This window comes from Microtus oregoni, unplaced genomic scaffold (assembly GCF_018167655.1).
Source record: "Microtus oregoni isolate MIOR12 unplaced genomic scaffold, Mior012 000057F_ref0000458, whole genome shotgun sequence".
Lineage (NCBI taxonomy): Eukaryota > Metazoa > Chordata > Mammalia > Rodentia > Cricetidae > Microtus > Microtus oregoni.
This window is the reverse complement of record NW_024543833.1, coordinates 9,950,966-9,970,049: the sequence shown is the minus strand read 5'-3', so window position 1 is coordinate 9,970,049 and position 19,084 is coordinate 9,950,966. Positions and strand designations below refer to the sequence as shown.

The following is a 19,084-nucleotide window of genomic DNA, read 5'->3' as shown; positions in this document are numbered from 1 at the left end:
GCTGCTTCAAGTGCTTGCCATGACTTCCCCAAAATGATGTGTTCTAGCTGGCTATTACAAGCCGAATGAATAACCCATCTTCTCTTAAAGCTGCTTGTGGGCAACTGGAAACAGAACAGCAGGGTGCAGATCACAGATAAATAAAATACAGCTGCAAAACAGGGCCTATTTGGAAAATAGCTACTTAGGCCCCAACATCATATCAATGAAGGAAAAAGTCAGTTTACTAAAATATTTCTTTTATTTGAATAAGGTCATTGACATTTCCTGAATTCCAGCTAGCATCAAGTAACAATCAGAAAAGCAAAACAGAAACAAACAACAACAAAAAAACCTTGACAAAATGTTATATAATTGAAACTGACAGTGGATAGAAGACCCTTTTAAACTTTAACATCATAAAGGAAATATCTTAAAACGGGCAACATACAGATTTAAAAATGTTGCAAGAGCTGATCTCACCCTAAATCTTACAAATACAAAATTCCCAATGACTAATTTGTTCATCACCTTTCTCCAGCCAGCACGTGGACACTGCCAGGGCCTCAGACCCCGGCGACCAATCAGTTCTTTAGAGACCGATTCTCAGCAGAGCAGCAGGTGAGCGAGCCCTGATTCAAGTCTTTTCCATTGTCCTCAAGTTATCACATGTGCAGCTGTCTGAGATAAAACCTGGAGACAATCAGAAGGCCACAGCTCCAGCAGGCTTCCTGATGAGCACGCTTATGCTTTGCCATGAGCCAAAGATGATTCTACAAGGTTCAAAGTCATCACTGAAGCGCCAAGAGGTCAGCTAACAACCAACCTGCGGTTAGTTTGTAGTTTCTGATGAGCAAAGAGCTTTAACAAAACAAACAGTAGCAAACACAGAAGAACCAGCAGAGTTGCTGATCTCAATGACAGCGAAAACGTGGGTAGCTCAGCTTCGAGCCAACAAAGACCCACCACACATACGCCTTTCCCTACTCCTCATTTTAGTGGTTCTCAGCTGTCAGTGTGCTATGTCTGTGGTGTCTGTGGAGTGGACACTCTGAAGCCCCACATGATTAGTGATGTGGCTAGATTGGAATGGAGCCTTGGAATCTGTATTCCTCGTAAGCATTCCAGGAAGTGAATGGCTGGTCCACAGGCCATGTCCTGAAAAACACTGATGTGCCTTCAATACGTGACAAAACACTGCTATTGTCTATGACTTCATGGGAAGTTTTACGCTAAAGAAAGCATTCAAATAATTGTAACAGAAACAGCGCATTACACAAATCTATCAGCAATTACATAATTGAGATTTCTTTTAAAAGTGGCATCATAAAATTACATTAACATTTTAAAATAAATTTTGTTTTAATCCAAGGCACCTGTAAAATACTTGCTGGTGTGAGAAGTGAACTATTCCAGTTACACAGAACACTACAGAACGGAGGAACTCTGGCAGTGATAATTCCCCCCAGAGCAGGGTTTTGCTCAGAAGATTCAGATTTAATGATCTTGAGGAAAACAAAGACAGACTTACTGTGTGAACAATCTCGCTGAGTGATTTTTAAGCAGTTAACAAGTAAATGATTCCTGCTCCTGCTCCAAGGGCTACCTGCAATCACGTCAGGAATGATCGGTGCGCTTCCCCTGGACTTGAGCCTGAAAAGTGTACCCTGCCCTGATCTGGGGTTCCTTTAATGTTCAGGCACACACGACTGTGGACTTTGTAATGTTGGCTTTGGCAGCCTTTTATCTCAAGAAGATACCCCAATGCCTACAATTTGGCTTTTTTTGTTTTCCTGAAAGTTTTTTAAAAATATAAGTAAATTCTGGAAGATGACACTTGTGGAGCATGACTTTCAGAATGTCAGCTGCAGGGGAGAGAAGTGCGCATGCTGCAGTTTCTGCAGCCACTGCGAGGGCACGGTCTGAGATCTAGGAGGAACGCCAGCAGAAAAGGCAAGGCGAGACTGCACACACGGTGCCACAACAGAGTGCTCGTCATAAAGTCTTCACACAGATTTTAGGCTGTTAGCCCAATCTGCAAATAGCATTTGAGGGAAAACTTATGAAGACTTAGAACAATTTAGTTGCATATCTTAAACAGTGTTGTTCTGGATCCCATAGCAAACGAGATCATTACTTTAATAAGAGGTAAATTGTCTTGAAGCCAGCAGAAGTCCTAGCTCAGCTGTGAAAAGAAAAGTGAAATCTGCACTTGAAAATGTCACAGGTGGTTCCTCAAATACCTACAACTAACTGTGCGCTGCTATCAGCTCTTGAAGCCTAATGTTTCCTGGTTAATTCACCAATGGACGCTTCACGGCATCCTTAATAGCCAGCATTTAAAGGAGAAACAGGGAAGTATTTACTTTACAAATTTGTTTTCAAATAGCTCAGAGCTGCTTCTGCTATAGCCCCCTCAATTTACATCTGAAAGTTACAAACCAGAGTAATATAAACCAGAATGTATTGTAACTCCTGTGAATTTAAAATAGCTGTAGAACATGTAATTAGAGCTAACTACATGTTTGACAGATTGGGAGAAATGAATTCCACAGATTAAAAGTATAAAAATTATTTCTGTAATATCAAATTGACATTATTGGAACAAAGATATTCAAGACAATGGCCATCATGAATGATTATACCAACAGGCAAAATATCCATTAAAAATCATCATCATAAGACTGTTCTCACCTAAACGATGTAGGCAAAAAGTAGTTATTCACTTCCCACAAAAATTTTCTTTAAAAGTGAAATACACATTCAAGATTGAGGGGGAAATCATTTCATTAAATGCTTCAACGCCTGGCATCTAGCCTCAAGCTCTCAGACAAATCATTGATCCCAGAGGGAGATGTGTTGGGACCAAAGGACTCTAGAACTCACTCTTGTATTGGGAATTCTCACTTCTAAAAATGACTTTGGTTACAAGAGTCACACGAACAGCATGCTCTTGATTAGACCTCATATTCTGGGAAAAAAGGCAAGTGTTTATATAAATATAGAACCCTCCGATAGCGGAGCTGGAGAGGGAATGCCCACAGCCAGTGGCTGCCCCTGTTTTATGTCTTGACCTGCCATTATTCTCTTCAGTGGTTGCACTCTGTCTACCAGAAGCTCGCTGACATGTAAGGACATGTAGTACTATGAACAAAAATGTGGTTGTCTTGAAGATTTATTCTTACTGAAAAATGAATGTTATTTTATACAAAATTTAATAACTTAGACTATGGATCAACTTAAATACTAAATCCCTTCAAAAAGACAACATTTGCACATTCATACATACATGATGTACATACAGGAAAATGAAGGTCAAAAGAATTTTTTGGCAGCTGCTTCTTGCTGAGTCCTAAAAAAAGAAAAGGAAAATCAACAGATGCTCTATATACTTAACTTGGGAAAGAAACAGGATTATTTAAATTAAGCTATCAATGCCCCCTGAAGTAGAAAATACTGAGATAAACACACTCTAAACATGCACACCCAAGAGACTAGTGAACAAGTTTGCTTTGCCCTGAATTGTCTGTTAGTGAAAGATGCATTAAGGTCCTAGTTAATTCCACAAGTATTTTATCCCTAAAGATGTGGGGTCAAATATCATCAAGAGACCTACCTGTACATGATATAGCCAATGAACAACACTGTCTGCACGACTACAAATATCACAAAGTGGACTGTGGATAAACATGACGGAAATGGTGGCAGTTCTGGGCACTTGGGTTTGTCATTAGACGGCTGCAAAGCAAACAGTCTGTATTACAGTTAGTCAAACTGAGGGCCAATTGCATACAACGCACAGTCTGTTAAATAAAGAAGTATTTCATTTACTCATTCCCCTAAATATTTTCTACCTATTTAACTTCTACTATCTTTAAAAAATTCTTTTTCTTTCAAAGAGCAACTGACATAAGAAGGACCCTTTGCCAACTTGGTACCACCTGCCCCGCCCCAGCTTCACTACAGACCATGACTTCAGTGCCCTTCAAGGCTCTAGAGAACAGGGCTCCCACAAACTCCTACAGCTCTGGATGCTTCCAGTTCACAGGTTCTGTACTGGCATAGTAATCAATAGAGCAGACCTCATGCTCAGTAACATTCCAGTCCATATGATAAATTACATGCACCCTACCAATAAACTACTCGAACAGAATTTTGGTTCCTGCCTTTGCAATCTCTTTGCAAACTTGACTGACTTCTGAAAACTGTCCATCTTCTGTCTCCAAAAGACAAGGTATTTTAAGGGGCTAATTAAACATCAGGGACAAAGATGTCACCCATATAGTGGCTTCTAGGATTGGCAAAGGACCCCATCATTTAGACAAAGCAGCAGCCTACAGAATGGGAAAAGATTTGTTACCAACTACACATCCAATAGAGGGCTATCTAAAATATACTATCTAAATATATATAAATATAATAACTAAAATATATATAGAACTTAAAAAACTGGACATCAAGAAAAGAAATAAACCAAGTAAAAACCAGAGTACAGATCTAAACAGTGAGTTCTCAAAAGAGGAAACTCAAATGGCCGAGAAACACTTAAAGAAACATCCTTTATCAAGGATGCAAGTTAATACTTTGAGATTTCTTCTTTTACCAATCAGAAAGGCCAAGATCAATAAAACAAATGACAGCTTATGCTGGCGAGCATAGAGTAAGGGGACACTTATCCACTGCTGGTGGGAGTGCAAACTTCTATAGCCACTATGGAAACCAGTGTGATGGTTCCTCAGGAAGCTGGAAATAGACCTACTTCAAGATCCAGCTGTCCCACTCGTGGGCATATACCCAAAGGATCTACATCCTGTGACAGGGACACTTTCTTAAGCATGTTCACTGCTGCTCTATACATAGTGCCCAGTAACTAAACACAAACTAGATGTCTGTCAATGTATGCATGAATAAAGAAAATGGGGTATATTTACATAGTTGAATATTACTCAGTTGTTTAAAAAAATGAAATTCATAGATAAATGGATGGATCTTAGAAAAAAAAATCTTGAGATAACCTAGACCCCAAAGGGCAAAAATGCTAGGCATTTCCTTATATACAGATGCTAGCTGTGAAGTCCTTGGTAAGCAGGCTACAAGTCATACAATCATCAAGGTTACAGAGTAAGGAAGTAAGCGGGAGGACTGGGTCACGCTAGGAAGAAGAAATAGAATAGACACTTATGGATGGGGATGGGGAGGGGCACTGGAACTGTAGGATCAAAAGGGGAGAGTGAAGGAAAAGGAGTTGAGAGAGGAAAATTGAGGAGGGACGGCTAAAACAAGGCCCCCTGAAGGGTTGTAGAGAAACCTAACACAGTAGCAGCTTCCTAAGATATATACACATACAAAGGTGATCTAAATGTGCTTGCCAAATAACTGGGAAGACAGAGCCCCAGCTGAACATTTTTTGTTACCAAATGAAGAATCTTGGAGGAGTTCAGAGAGGGGAAACTATTATCAGACTATATTATACTAAAAAAAAAAAATAGAAAAGAAAAAGTCTACCTCATATACAAGTATAAATTCTCAAGCAAGTTCAAAAAACATGGATTACAGAGGATATTAAGATGGAAGTACAAATATTTTCATCGCCTGGTAATATAAATCCCATACCCCAAACCCTCGTTGCTTGCTCTTGCCTAGTAAGCATTGACAAGTGCAGACACGGAATTCTGCTTTCTACCTAGGAAACCCAAATCCAGCGGCTTTCAGAACCTATGGGACAGTTAGGCCAGAACATGAGCACAGCTCAAAACCATGGCACAGGGAACCACCTTACCATGCTGCGCTGTGCCAGGCTGTCGATGTCTCTCTTCACGACATGCAGGTGCTCTTTGATGTCCATGAAGTGCTGAGTGGTTTCATAGACGCCTGCTGAACCAGGGTGCTGTATGCCACTGACCAGCCGCACCGTTTCACTCATGGAGTTCCTGGAACACAAAATCCCTTTGAAATCATAAGGGTTTTGTTTTTTGTTTCCAGTTATACATTTTAAATGGTTACCCCCTTTTAAGCTCAACACATCAGATTGTTAAAAAAAATAAAACTCCAAAGAAGCCGGGCAGTGGTGGCGCACGCCTTTAATCCCAGCACTCGGGAGGCAGAGGCAGGCGGATCTCTGTGAGTTCGAGGCCAGCCTGGTCTACAAAGGGAGTTCCAGGACAGGCTCCAAAACTACAGAGAAACCCTGTCTCGAAAAACCAAAAAAAAAAAAAAAAACAAAACAAAACAAAACAAAAAAAAACAAAAAAAAAACTCCAAAGAAACAAATACAAAACCGGAAGCCAGACATAGTAGCACATACCCATAAGCTCCACACTTGGAGACTGAGGCAGAGGACTAGGACACGACGCTCGCTTCCTATCTGTGGGTTTAAGGTTCTAGTGATAAGCAGATGAGGTGGGAGCAGGAGGTAGCAGGTCTGAAAGGGTAATATGTACAGTGTGTGTGTGTGCGTGTGTGCACACGCGTATGCTGCAGCTTACTAATGATGGAGGGCCCACTAGGTCATTTGTTCAGTTGATCATATAGTATGAATGTTAATTTCCTGGTTCTTACATTTTGGTTATATAAAATATCAACATTAAAAGATGGGTGAAAGATACGTGGAAGCTTAATGTATTAGTTTTACAGCGTCTAACGTTCAAACTCAAGAAAATAAGGGGCAAAAATGGAAAAAAAAAAAAAGAAAGAAAGATGCCAGAGGATTCTTAGAACTTCAAGAACAGCTTCCATAAACCTAATTGCATATAATAAATTTAGTATTTGGATTATGTTGTTAAAAAAAAAAAGAAAGAAAGAAAATAAGGGGCTTGAGAGATGGCTCTGGTTAAGAGCACCAGCTGCTCTTCCAGAGAGCCTGAGTTTCATCCCTAGCTCCCATAATGGCTCACAACCATCTCTAACCTCAGTTCCATGAAATCTAACACCATTTTCTGGTCTCTGAAGGTACTGTATGCACACGGTATGGACATACATATAGGTAAAACCAGCCAACTACATCAATAAATAAATCTTTTGAAAAATAGTATCAAAATAAAAAACACTATATTATAGAACCCAGTAGACTTCTAAAATAAATCTATTCATTTAGCTAAACTATTTGAACAAGGTAAGTATCCACTTTGGAATTGTGAACCGACAACAAAAATGTTTCTTAAATGCAAAGCTAAGGAGCAAACCACAAATTTCCAGTCATCAATCGAGTCCTTGTAGCTTCTGATCTTCTGTTTAACCTGGTCCTGTATGATTGTTCAGCCCTTAAGACTCACTTTGACACCTCCTGTCAAGGGTTGTACCGGGTGGGAACACTGACACATTAGTTTACAAAAACACACATGGCTGTGTCCTCCTTCACAGACACTGAGAAGGTTGGCTCTCTATGTGAGTCAGCCATTGTCACTAGAGATATGTCATTCAACTGTCCACACTGTCTATTCCAGCTCTGCCCAGCCTGTCATAGGGCAGAAGGTGGTTTCAGAAGTTGTTCTTGGCAAGCATGCCTGCTTTCCAGGCCTGCCACAGTAAATCCTTCCACCCCCAGCATTTCTCAGTGCTGTGACAGCTCACTCCAGTCCCTAATTTCCAAAGACAGGCACTCACCTGGTCTCCACTCACTACAGCAAACCTCTTTGTTTTTAAAGACACTAAACCTGGCACATTACCCCCGCTTTTCAGCTTATAATGGCTTTTAAAATTTAGACATTTGTAGCTTACCCTCCTGAAAGACAGACACGGGAGAGCAGGCACACAAGCTTCTTTAGGACAAGGGACAAGATGCTCACACATGACTGCTGTGTACTTACTTCATCTCATTCACTTGTCTCAAAATCTCCTGCTGGGTCTTCACAACGGTATCCAGTTCCTGCTGAGAGACCTGGAGGGAAGCAAGACGAAGCAGCTTAGCACCCATGGGTCATGTGAGCACAGCACTGTTCTGTCTCTGGCTGGGGTGCTGTGTTGGAAAGTTTACCTGTCCCGGCTGCCCTGGGGTTCCTGTTCCTCTCCTGGAGATCTCCTCTGTCAGGGAAGAGACGTATCTCCTCTGTTCATCAAGGATCATATCCAGCTGTCTGTTAAGTTGTTTGATTTCCAGATGGATACGATTCTGTCCCTCAAAGACCTGTCTGAGCTCGCGATCTCCTATGCTCTCGAATATGTCATCTGCTGTAAAGCAGTTGCAAATTAGTCAGTACAATCCTCCACACCTGTAGCTTTGAAACATTAACAAGCCAAGTACTGACACATTCCAAAACCAGAACATTACCAACACGGGGTACAAACTTCCGACAGTTCAGTCATAACTAAATTACTATTTTAGTAATTATTAAATGAATATTACAAATTACTATTTGAACCTTTTCACTTAAAATAATTTTTTGTTTTATATATATTGTGTAATTTTACTAGGGAAAACTAACCAGGAGTAACAGAAATCAAAATAATGACAGGCTATGTGGAGGGTGGGTTTACGGAATCAGAGAACTTTCTGGGGTGAAAAAAAACATTCCAAGCATGGACAGTGATGTTTAGGTGGAAAACAACCAACTGTACACCTACTTCAAGCAGTTTCAGGTTACGGTCACAAATGACATGCTAGTTATCATACCACTGATAATTGTGAGAACTGAACATCACACAGCGTTCAAATGCTAGACATAGGCTTTACCAAGTAGTCTCTATCATTCATGCTGCTGGGGAACAGACCAGATATAAAACTAGCAGTCAGTCTGTTTGGCCTTGACACTGTTTCATTTTTGAGAATGTAACAACATATAAGGCCTCAATTTTTTTGGCTTACACTAGCACTTAAAGTGTAATCCATTAAAGTCCAGGATTCTCAGTAGTAAGGGTAAGGTACTGGGAAAGAGGGTGTCATTTTCTTCAATGGTATGGTCACTACTGGACTAGCTGGAAAGAAAGTGTTCAGAGGGAAAGGAAGGTAACAAAGGAAATGGAGCAATATTTCTAATACATTGTATACATGCATAAAACTGTCCAAACTTTTCAATAAAGCCATTGTATAACACTGAAAGGAGAAAGAGAGCTCCCCCCCCCCCCACCTTTTTTAAATAGTTTTACTTAGCAGTCACCCAGGAAACCAGCACTGTCTCTTGTTTTTCATTTGTTTGGTTCACAGAACACAGTGGTGAATATGTCAGTGCCGTCCTCACCGGCTCCAACCCAGGGGCTCATGCTCACTCACAAAGCTATGGCGCTCTTCATGCACACCTTACAAGCCACACACTCTCAGGCCCTGAGGGACTCTTGCTTTCCCACTGTTCCCAGCAATTCTGAGTGTGCTGAGACAGCAGAGATGAGGCAGACAGTACACACCCAGGTGTCCCCGCAGAGCCGGCCCAGCCACAACTTACCTGGCTGCCCCTGGAGGTCAGGGTGGTCCTTCTGGAATTCCTCCTTCTTCTTGTCCAGTTCTTGCTGGAAGTGCTCAAACTCCTCTTGGTACTTTTCCTTTTCTTTTTCTGAGATGTCTTTCTCTGGCGTAGGCTTTTTCAGAGGAAGAAGAGGTCATAGGGAAGGGAACTGGTAAGATATTTGGCATCTGTCCTTCTCAAGCTCACAATGGCATCACTGGCTTGAAGGCTGTCCCTTACTAAACTACAGCTAATTTGTTCTTGGTTTTAACAATACCAAAAATCACAGTAACGACTGCCTCTCAGTGAGCATTTACTATATGCACACTGGTCTCACTTAATCCTGACAAAATCCAGAAGTTGCCACTGAACAAGCATCAAGCATGCTACAGAGGTGCAGGAACTCATACAGGACCCAGACTGACATCAGTCTACTCAAAACCCACAGTTTGGGCAACACCACTGAAAACTGGAAATTAACTGCTTGCAAAAAAGTGTACTTACTGGCTCTTTTCCAGGCTCAGTTAGTTGGAAAGTCAAGAAAGAAAGAACATCATGGTCATCTACAAATTAAAAAAATAGTTTCAAGAAATGCTGTAAGTAATTGTTCATAGTTGTGAGTTTACTTGACAGGTATATATGAAAGCCTGACTTCAGAACTACTCTAAACCAACCCCAGGTCAGCAGTGAAGCAGGGTCTAACTGGAGCGAACGGGGAGTGTCTGACAGTGAAGGATGCTCCTGCATGGAAAAAGCCCTGCTCCACGTGCACAAACCCCGTCCACCTGTGTGCAGGGCCCTTCCTGTGGCGTACACCTGCGCTGCCCTTTCATACTTGCTTTGCTCAGCTGGCAGATAATAATACTTCTGTTTTATCTAAACCATGCAAAGTCAAATTAATACCAGGTTGTTTAAGCTAAAGGCAGGTCCAGGGAGACTGGACCCCACAGCAGTGAACTGCTGTGCCAGTCCTGGCAGCTGCGTCCATACTGTGGTGTGGAGAGATTTATTCCAAGTGCTCAGCACCCTTCTCCTTCTGCCTTTCCTGGGGAGCTCTGAGGGGGAGCTGGGTAAACAGAGTCTGAGGCACTGCAGACTGGATAACCTGAGGAGAGATCATGTGCTCAACAGCCAGGAATCACAAGTCCAGACCATGACTTTCTGGCGGTGACTATGTGACCCCTGAGAAACTTGGCAACACCTGAAAAAAATGGGGATCCAGACCTTCTCCCTCTTTGCTTGGGTTGTACAGAACAAGCTACAGTTTGGGAAGTATTTCAAATGGTGATGTGTCATTGAGTACAAAGCAGTACTGGTGTGGAGGAGCTTCATTTATCAATATACATGGAAAATAACAGCAATTATTTTCATTTAAGGTTTGCCCTAAATAATATTTCCTTGGGTTTCCAAAGCCACTTGTATATGATACAGCAATTTTTAAGGTTCCTAAAACACTTAGGAATTAACTATTTATATCCTCAAGTTGAAATATGTCCCCTTCACTACAAAATGTGCCTAAATGAATGGTGTAATTTACATACATCCATGCAGCCAACACAGCCAAAGACTGGTAAAATGGGCCATGGGAAGGCTCCAAAGAGATGGAGAAGTGAAATGGAATCGAGTCAATATACCTCACACATACTATCAACAGTAAGAATCATTCACAGGCTTTCAATATGAAAAGATAGTGAGATTTACCTGCAAGACCTCCTGTTGCCGCAGATATCCCAAAATGCCCTTGTGGGGGGATAATCATATTTTCCACTTTGGCACAAAATTCATAATCATTTTTATCTGGTGTAAAGCCATTATTGATCATGACCTGGGAAGACATACTACAGTTGTAGATTATTTCAAAATAAATTTCAGCATTTTGTAATTAATAATATTCACTCTTGCTTCCTTCTATTGCTATAATTCTTTTTGTATGTGGATATTTTGTGTGTTTGTGTTTGCATGTGGGTGTGCATGTGGAGGCTGAAGTTGACACTGGGTATCTTCCTCAACCACTTTCCCCTTTATTTACTGAATCAGGGTCCCTACATTGATCCCAGAGCTCAGTGATTGTCTAGACCAGCAAGCCATCTTGCCCTGGCTCTTGAGTGCTGGGATTCCAGGTGGCCACACCCCTTCTCAGTTTTTACAGTTTCCTGGGATCTGAGCTCTGCCTCTCAGATTTACACTTTATCCACTCCCCAGCCCTACAAAGGATAATTTGCGATAAACTCACTTACTAACCACCATTACACAGTAAGAGCATTCACTTAATTTTTTTAACCCATCATTTGTCAAAGACTCAAAAAGAGAAAATGTTGATAGTTTAACAATCTTTCTACAGTGAAGTAAGTTCCTCTCTCGCAGAGCCTTAGGGGTCATGGTCATTCTGAAGAGGTCACAGCAGGAGTTCAAAGCTCCGGTTAGCATATGACAGTGCTGCTCATCTCTCCTCTGTCTTCCTTTAGGCACCTCAGGTCTGGTAGTGAGTGGAGCCCTGTGGGTAGGGCGGAGCTGTTCAAACTGTAGTCTGTCTGAGTTACTTAAAACCTCCCATGTTCAGTTTCTCCAGAGAGCCTAGCCCTTTGCAAAGCTGCATTTAAAGCACAATGCGCCAGGCTAAGTGACTGGTTAAAACTGCCTACACCACAATTCCACTTCCTGCTGAGAACACCAGCTCTCTTAAAGCTTCCTCACAGGAGGGTCACTGTCAGGCCTTCCACCCCACTTCCGGGATGTCTCTGTCTTCACACTTCAGCAAACTACAAGCTCTCTTAAATGTTCAGCTTCTTAGAGACCCTATCTGCTTTCTGTGCCGGGAACATACACACATCCCCGGTCCTGCTCTGAGGTGCATCTCAACTGAACCACTTCTGGACTTTTCCCAGGGTCATTTCTCAGGGTCCAGGTTCCAAGGTCACAATTCCTTAACACTATCTCAATTCCTCAGCCCTTGTCACACAGCACAGTGACGCTAGTTTCCTCGAGGGCCTGCAAGCTCTTCAAGGAGAAAGGTCTTTGTCTTACTCATATTGGTATCCTGAAGACTTGGCTATGTGCTTACGGTATCTTCGAGCTGGTGCTTAAATCTCCTCTGAACAAACAAACTTACTGACAAAGCTCACTACAGGAAATAACATACACCAGATGACAAACTTAACTCTGTTCTCAGGGCAACGCATACAGATGTGCGGATACCCATGTTTAAGTACATTAACTTCTGTCAGGAATTCAAAAGAAAAGTCATGCTAGAGTGTTACTTATCGGTTACTGTCACTCACCGTCAGCGTTTTCTGGTAGTAGGTAATTTTTGCCCGGACAGGATAGGGTTTATTACGAAAGTCCCTCTGACAACTTGCTAAAGCTTGAGAGGCACCATCACTGCAGGTGGAGGGAGAAGAAAGGAAGGCTTTTAGTATTTAAGATTTAGGAAGACTCAAAAATATCAGTTACAATGAAGCTTATGATGGCTCCTATCAGTTAGCAGACAGAAAGGCCTTTCCTGTCAGAACTCTGGAGACACTGGAAGTCCCAAGGCCACTGGGTGCTGAAGGGAGGAGGATGTGTTACTAGGAGAGAGGACAGCATTCAAATCACTTGGGGATTTCATAGTTTATTTTTGTGGTATTGGGAACTGGACCTAGAGTCTCACACATGCTAGGCAAGGGATCTACAACTTAGCTACATCCCCAGTCATTCCTGGAGTCTCACTTTCACCCAAGCCAGCTGAAGCTGAATCTAAAGGAACAAGCCAGGCACTTCTAGTTTAAACCAGTCCACCAGGGATGGCAAAGAACCACCACCATAGCAGCCACCGAGATAGGAGAGGGCAAAGCCAGGCGTGGGCAAGAAATTTTCTTCCACTCAACACCTGGAACACTGTAACGCATGGACAGTCGTAAAGTGACATTAGTGTTGAAAGCGGTGACACATTTAATGACTGGGGACTCATTAGTTGGGTGAAAGCTAAATTTATTTTTTGAAAGATCTCTTTCAATAAACATGGAAAGGTTGGCTCACAGAAAAAAACTTCAAGACAGGAAAGGAAAAGTAGAACTTTTCAGTGAGTTACAATATAACAGTTCAAGAAAAAAAACCATCTTATTTTGTTTGGAGTGTGCTGAGATTTGAAGCAATGTATTTCATGAGGTTGCCAAAGAAAAGCTGAAATGAGAAACAAGGCAAAATCCCACTTACTTTTGATGGTCATAATTAATTTGTCCATTGTTGCCTATAACTACTATAGCAGGATTATTTTTCTAAAAAATAAAGAGAAAATATTTTAGTATGTTTCATAGAAAATTTCATCATTCTTCATGTGCTATGAAAACTCATCTGCTAAGATTCCAGGACTCTTAAACTTCTGAAATAGTGTGGCCTAAGCTTTCAATGCATCATCAAAATTTCTTTAAATTGCTGACAGCAATCTCTGGAAATCAGTAACAACAAGCCAAAGGGAAGACCACCAGCCTGAAAGCGTCCAAGCCACAAGTTAATGCTTCAGCATCTAAGTATGTTTTGCTTTTCAGATGTCATCAGAACGGCCTGACCAAAAAGTCATTAACACAGGAGAGCTGAGGGTGAGGGTCATCGTGCCCAGCACCCGAGTACCGCCAAGGCTTCACTGCCCACGTCTAAAGATTCATGCTGGTTTTTTCATTTACTAAGCACACACAGGGTGTGAATCACTGACAGGTCCTCAGAGCTACGTCTGTAAATTAGTGTGGGAAAAACCGTGTCTGCACAGCTTTCAGTGTGAGATTCTCTGCTACCAAGACTAACGACCATGCTCAGACTATCAGCCACGTTCTTCATTATTAAATTTAAGGTGTCAGGCAAGCTACCTTCCCACAGCCTAACTCTGCTAAAATACATTAAACGGAAAATGGCTACAGTTTTAACAAAAAAATATACCTTTCCATCATTGTCAAAAGAATCAAAAAACACTCCAACACCATTCCACGTATCAGCTGATCCAAACACAGGGCCGTCCAAACCTTGATTTTCTGTATACCAAATTGCCTGAAAATACGTAAGAGGGAACAGTTAGGAACCAGTGGTTTGTGCAGCCAGACTGGCTCAAGCAACAGAAACGGGCATACTAGGCCATCAGCTCCAATTCGACCTCTTCCGGTCACTCGAAATGTCACTTCCACCTCCCAGTTCTCGAAGGCTGCTTTCGTTTTTGTCCACACCGAACCTCGCTGGCTTTTTAATGATGGTGCTATTCGAATCTGATCTGAACTTGGAATAGCATCTACGGCAAAAATGAGAAAAGGAGAGCTTTCAGTTATAATTACGCAGAATTCAACACTCACCGCTGAGTTGCTATCTATAGCTACAAAGAAGAAATTTTACCTTCTTATTGTACACAAGAATATTTGTTAGACATAGTTTCAGGCTGACAGTATGACTTTGAAATGTTAAGGGAGCAATATCTTTTCTGTCTTTGAACAGAGAAATGCATCTGCAAACCTACATCCCCATATTACACAGTAAAAGTCCCAGAGACCAAGACTTCAAACTTTTGCTTTTATATTATGGTTTCCAATTTTATGTTTTTATGGGTTTTGTTTCTGTGTATATGTTTCTTGTGATTTTTTTTATTCTTTTTGTGTTTTTCTTTTTTTTTTAAATTCTGGTTTATGTTTTCTGATTAGTTTTCTAAAGAGAGAAAGGGCACAGAGATGGATGGGTAAGGAGGTGAGGAGGATCTAGGGAGGGTAAACAGTGGTCAGAATATATTGTATGAATTTTTAATAAATAGGAAAGCTGTTTACTTGATTTTCCCAATCTATTTTTAACAAAAATTTCCCCAATATTAAAAGTCCACATGTTTCACCAGTTATATACTACAAACTGTATAAATACAGTCATAACATTAGAAAAAAACCGTAAGAACCAACACTAGGGATCAAGTTCAGCTGTGATTTTGAATGAATCATTCCATATTCTATTAGTTTCATCATTTATGTTCATCTGAAAAATGAAAGGGGCAGGCCTGACAACTGCTCTAAACATTGCAAAATCATATGCAAAATATCCTGCATATATACATTTTCCTAGGAAGAGGGACAACTAACTAAAGCAATTTTTTAACTATGGTGGACTCTCAGAGAAAACAAGGAATTCTCAAGAGTAGCCAGCTCAAGTCCCAGGCCAGGCACTTGTGGCTGCCGGATCTTGAGCGTGTCATTGGTACACAATGCATAAGAATGTACACGTAGGTACAGCACAGGGATATAGCTGGCTCGGTTTCAAACAATCACAGCAAAGCAAGGCAAGCAACTTTGGGGGTTTTCCAGATCATCTAAAAGTTAAATCTATACAATATACTGAGTGTGCAATAGTATCATATTTAAAACAACAATAAGCAGGCTTCAATTTTAAAATACATGAAGGAGTTGGCACATGGATCGGTGAAAAAGCACGTCTTATCACTCATGGGCTCTGTGTTTGACTCCTGGGACCTCAGAGCCAGAAAACAAAACCAACAATGTCACTGACAGGAACCGCTAAGGCTCATCTGGTGACACCGGGCAAGCAGCATGGATGGACAGACTGCTGAGCACACCCAGTCTGTAAAAGATCAAACCCAGGCTCTGCAAAAGCCAATAAACTGAACCACAAAAAACCAAACATGCCTATAAATCCTTCAATCCTCTTACTAATTAACAAGGTACGTGCAAAGGCCTACATGTAGAACAATTCTAACATACTCTTTCAGACTGTAACCGTTCTGACTGTGAGGACTCCACTTTGTAGGGAGGAAAAGAGAGCTAGGATACTTTAGTGGACTCTCTGGCTCAAACACTCACAAGGTGGGGAGAACACTATGGAAAAGGCCTGCACAGAGAAACGGAAGATTTGAGAAAATGTCCCAGAACCTTCGTCTCTCTGTAGTTCTTGCTCCATCTATACAGGAGGTGCCTGGCTGCCTACTACAGCTCAAATAGAAGAATGAAGGGGAGAGCTTTGAGAGTTATGAACAGTTCCAGATTATTAGCATTTCTTGCCCTTGTGAACCTAAGGATATGTACCGACAGTACAAAAGGACTAAGATTTGAAAAAGAGAAATAGGTAATCCTAATTAGGGCTGAATGTAATGGGCTGTGTTTAAACTAAATCCTAAGTTTCTTCATTTTTCTCGTTTCAAATGATAGATTGCAAGAAGAAATGAGAAGGGAGAAAAATGACCAACAGCATTAATAGAGTAAGATGAAAAATTACAGTAACCATGAAAGCAATGGATTTCCACATACCACTGAGTGTCAAAGTCAGTAAACAGATCAAGTCATGACTGAAACAGTAAAATACTTTGGCCACACACATGCATTGGGATACAACAGAGAGCACCCTCCCCTTGTACACCCTGTCTTTCAGCCACGGATGACCTTGAACTTCTGATCTTCTTGCTTCCACCCCCAATGCAGTTGGCACTGGGATCAAGTGTGAACCACTACACCCGGCTTATGGGGTGCTGCGGATTGAACCCAGGGCTTGCTGCATGCCGGCTTAGCATCCTACCGATGAGGCTACAGCTCCAGCCCTTATCCTGACCTCTTTCACAGGAGACTAGATCTGTTGCTTGTGGCTCTGTGAAAGAGTGATGATAACTAATTTCAGTAGCTGATTACCACTCTGCATTTGCTGATGCGTGTCTGCGGTGGAAAAGACGGAGAACAGCAGACAGGTGGCAGAGAGGCGCCCACCAATTCACCGCCATTTCCAAAAGTCTTAAAAACACAAACAAAAGATCTGAAAACCTGTGCTTGGAATCATGACCCATCATCTTTGTGTACGCGGGGCGATGTTATCACAATACCACGAGCCCAGAAGGCTTATAATAAACAAACTGAGTAACAGCATAATTGCATTGCACCCTGTTTCAACTACATAATGACTTGGTCATTAAGTTCAATGAAATTTACACCTGGTAATTGCACATTAATTTGAGGGAAATGGCCTTTCCTGGAAGGGTGCTTTCTATTTAGCAATTATTTTCTAGCAATGAAGCGTTTTGTTTCAGCCACTGGACAATCTCGTGACATATAAAAAAAAAGGCTTTTATAAATGATTCCTTAATTACACACAAAAGTAGACAGTATTTACTACTTGGATGTATCGGGTAGTCACCGAGGAGCTTACGGGAGGACAAATGCTACTGATACTATTCGGTCAGCTGTGACACATCAGCACTAAAAGTGTGTCCCCGTTTTCGTTTCACTGAGCGGTGCTCAGTCACAGTTCTGTCATCTGGGTCAGAGTGAAAAAAGTCTGAGGCAGAAACCACCTCATTCTGAGAGGCTATGACTATTCTTAGTCCCAAGTTCAAAAGTCATCAATATGAAACTCTGTCTCCTGCACTAACTAAACAAAAGTTTATAGTGTGAAGATCAAAGACCACACACACCGTCAACTGAGAGGCGATTCTATGGTGTAACCCCAACACTTTAAGAACGACATCCAAAGACCTAAAAACCACTCTAAGACTCTATGGTATCTTGGAGCATTCGGGAAATAAAGTACAAACCTGGTCATTGCTAACTCCCTAAAACAAGCAAGCAGAAGGTTGCTGGAACTGGTCTCAATTGCTATGGCCAGGCAAAGTGCACCCTTGAGACGTGGCATCAGGGTATATTGTAACGTGACACCCAGAAGCTGGTTTGAGTACAGAAAGTAACAAAACACCTCCGAATCAAACAAAGTGCTGATGAGATTAAGAAAGGGAAGATTGGGAAGTGGGTGGACAAGTTGGATGAGAAGACTCAGGATGAGCGAGGGACCTGCGAGCCGGGGACCTGGAGTAGGGGCTGCCTGGGGAGTCCTGCCCCAGCGCATGGGTCGTGCAGAACTGGAGCTGACCCTCGGCCCGGCAGGGCATTGGGAAGATGAACGGAAAGCAAGCAGGGAACCCAGCCCCCGACCCCCGGCCCGGCCCCAGCTTACTCCCCGCGTGGGCCCAGAAGGGCACAGTCCCATCGCTCTGCACCAGATGCGGCCCTTTAAAGCTGTATTTGTACTCGAAACGGCGGTGCGGCAAGTCGGCTTGGGTGCCCGCGGCGCCGGGGGCCGCAGCGTCGCCTCCCGTGCCATCGCTCCCGACGAATCGGCTGAAAGACAGCAGCAGGGCGCAAAGGAACGGCCGCGCTCCAGCCTGGGAACCGCTCCGTCTGGACCCCGCCATCTTGGATTTGGGGACGCAGGGATCGGCGGGAGAGGGAGGGGCGCTGGAGCGGCGGATGGCCAACAGGGCGTTCTCTGATTGGTGCAGCCTGGGAGACCCGAGGGCAAGGGGTGAGCCCCGCCCCTGGCCTCCTCTATCCCGGGGCCCATTGAGGACAGAGCATCTGTGGGCGGGGCTACGGAAGGGGTGGGGCAAGACTGGGACTCACAACTCCAGCCGCGTGGGGCAGAGGAGGAGAGGGGGGAGGAGACGGGGAGGGGGTGCCGAGATCGGACCTTGGGGAGCAAGGGGTCCCAAGCTCTAGAGTGCCTGTTGGGAAAGTGATTCCCACTTTTTCCTACTACCAGGTTTTCCAGGCTCCAGAGTAGCGGTCTCCCTTCTGTGGTTTAGAAAGACCTTGGAAGCCCTAAGACTTGTGGAGCCAGCCCATAATAATCTATATTTAGAATAAAGACACTCATTATTTAGTGGCTGGCTTTCCTTTTGTGAACGTTCCAGAAATAAGGCGGGATCATGAATACTAACAGTCTCAGCCCACTGAGAGCAT

The 19,084-nt window shown here is 42.6% G+C and overlaps 1 protein-coding gene across 4 annotated transcripts; it reads right to left on the bottom strand.

The window, feature by feature from the left end:
* Window positions 1-222: 222 nt before the first annotated feature.
* Lman1 (lectin, mannose binding 1) lies at window positions 223-18,548 on the bottom strand. Of its 4 annotated transcripts, none has more exons than XM_041639236.1 (14): window positions 18,300-18,548; window positions 14,453-14,607; window positions 14,265-14,372; window positions 13,548-13,609; window positions 12,632-12,731; window positions 11,055-11,178; window positions 9,858-9,916; window positions 9,354-9,486; window positions 7,952-8,145; window positions 7,785-7,855; window positions 5,759-5,909; window positions 3,596-3,717; window positions 3,269-3,331; window positions 223-2,164 (listed from the first exon to the last, which is right to left on the bottom strand). In XM_041639236.1, exons 1-13 carry the CDS (start codon window positions 18,535-18,537, stop codon window positions 3,295-3,297), a joined length of 1,554 nt encoding a protein of 517 aa, XP_041495170.1. In that variant the 5' UTR covers window positions 18,538-18,548; the 3' UTR covers window positions 223-2,164; window positions 3,269-3,294. The 4 variants fall into 4 exon arrangements, with proteins under 4 accessions (XP_041495170.1, XP_041495173.1, XP_041495171.1 ...); XM_041639239.1 differs by having other exon boundaries at window positions 223-1,137; XM_041639237.1 differs by having other exon boundaries at window positions 3,282-3,331.
* Window positions 18,549-19,084: the final 536 nt, after the last annotated feature.

Coding starts and splice junctions, on each gene's coding strand:
- Lman1 (XM_041639236.1), bottom strand. CDS start 18,537: ATGGCGGGGTCCAGACGGAGCGGTTCCCAGGCTGGAGCGCGGCCGTTC. Junction 13,610..14,264: donor CTTTTGACAATGATGGAAAG/GTATATTTTTTT, acceptor TTTATTTTTTAG/AAAAATAATCCTGCTATAGT. Junction 11,179..12,631: donor ACTACCAGAAAACGCTGACG/GTGAGTGACAGT, acceptor ATGTCTTCCCAG/GTCATGATCAATAATGGCTT.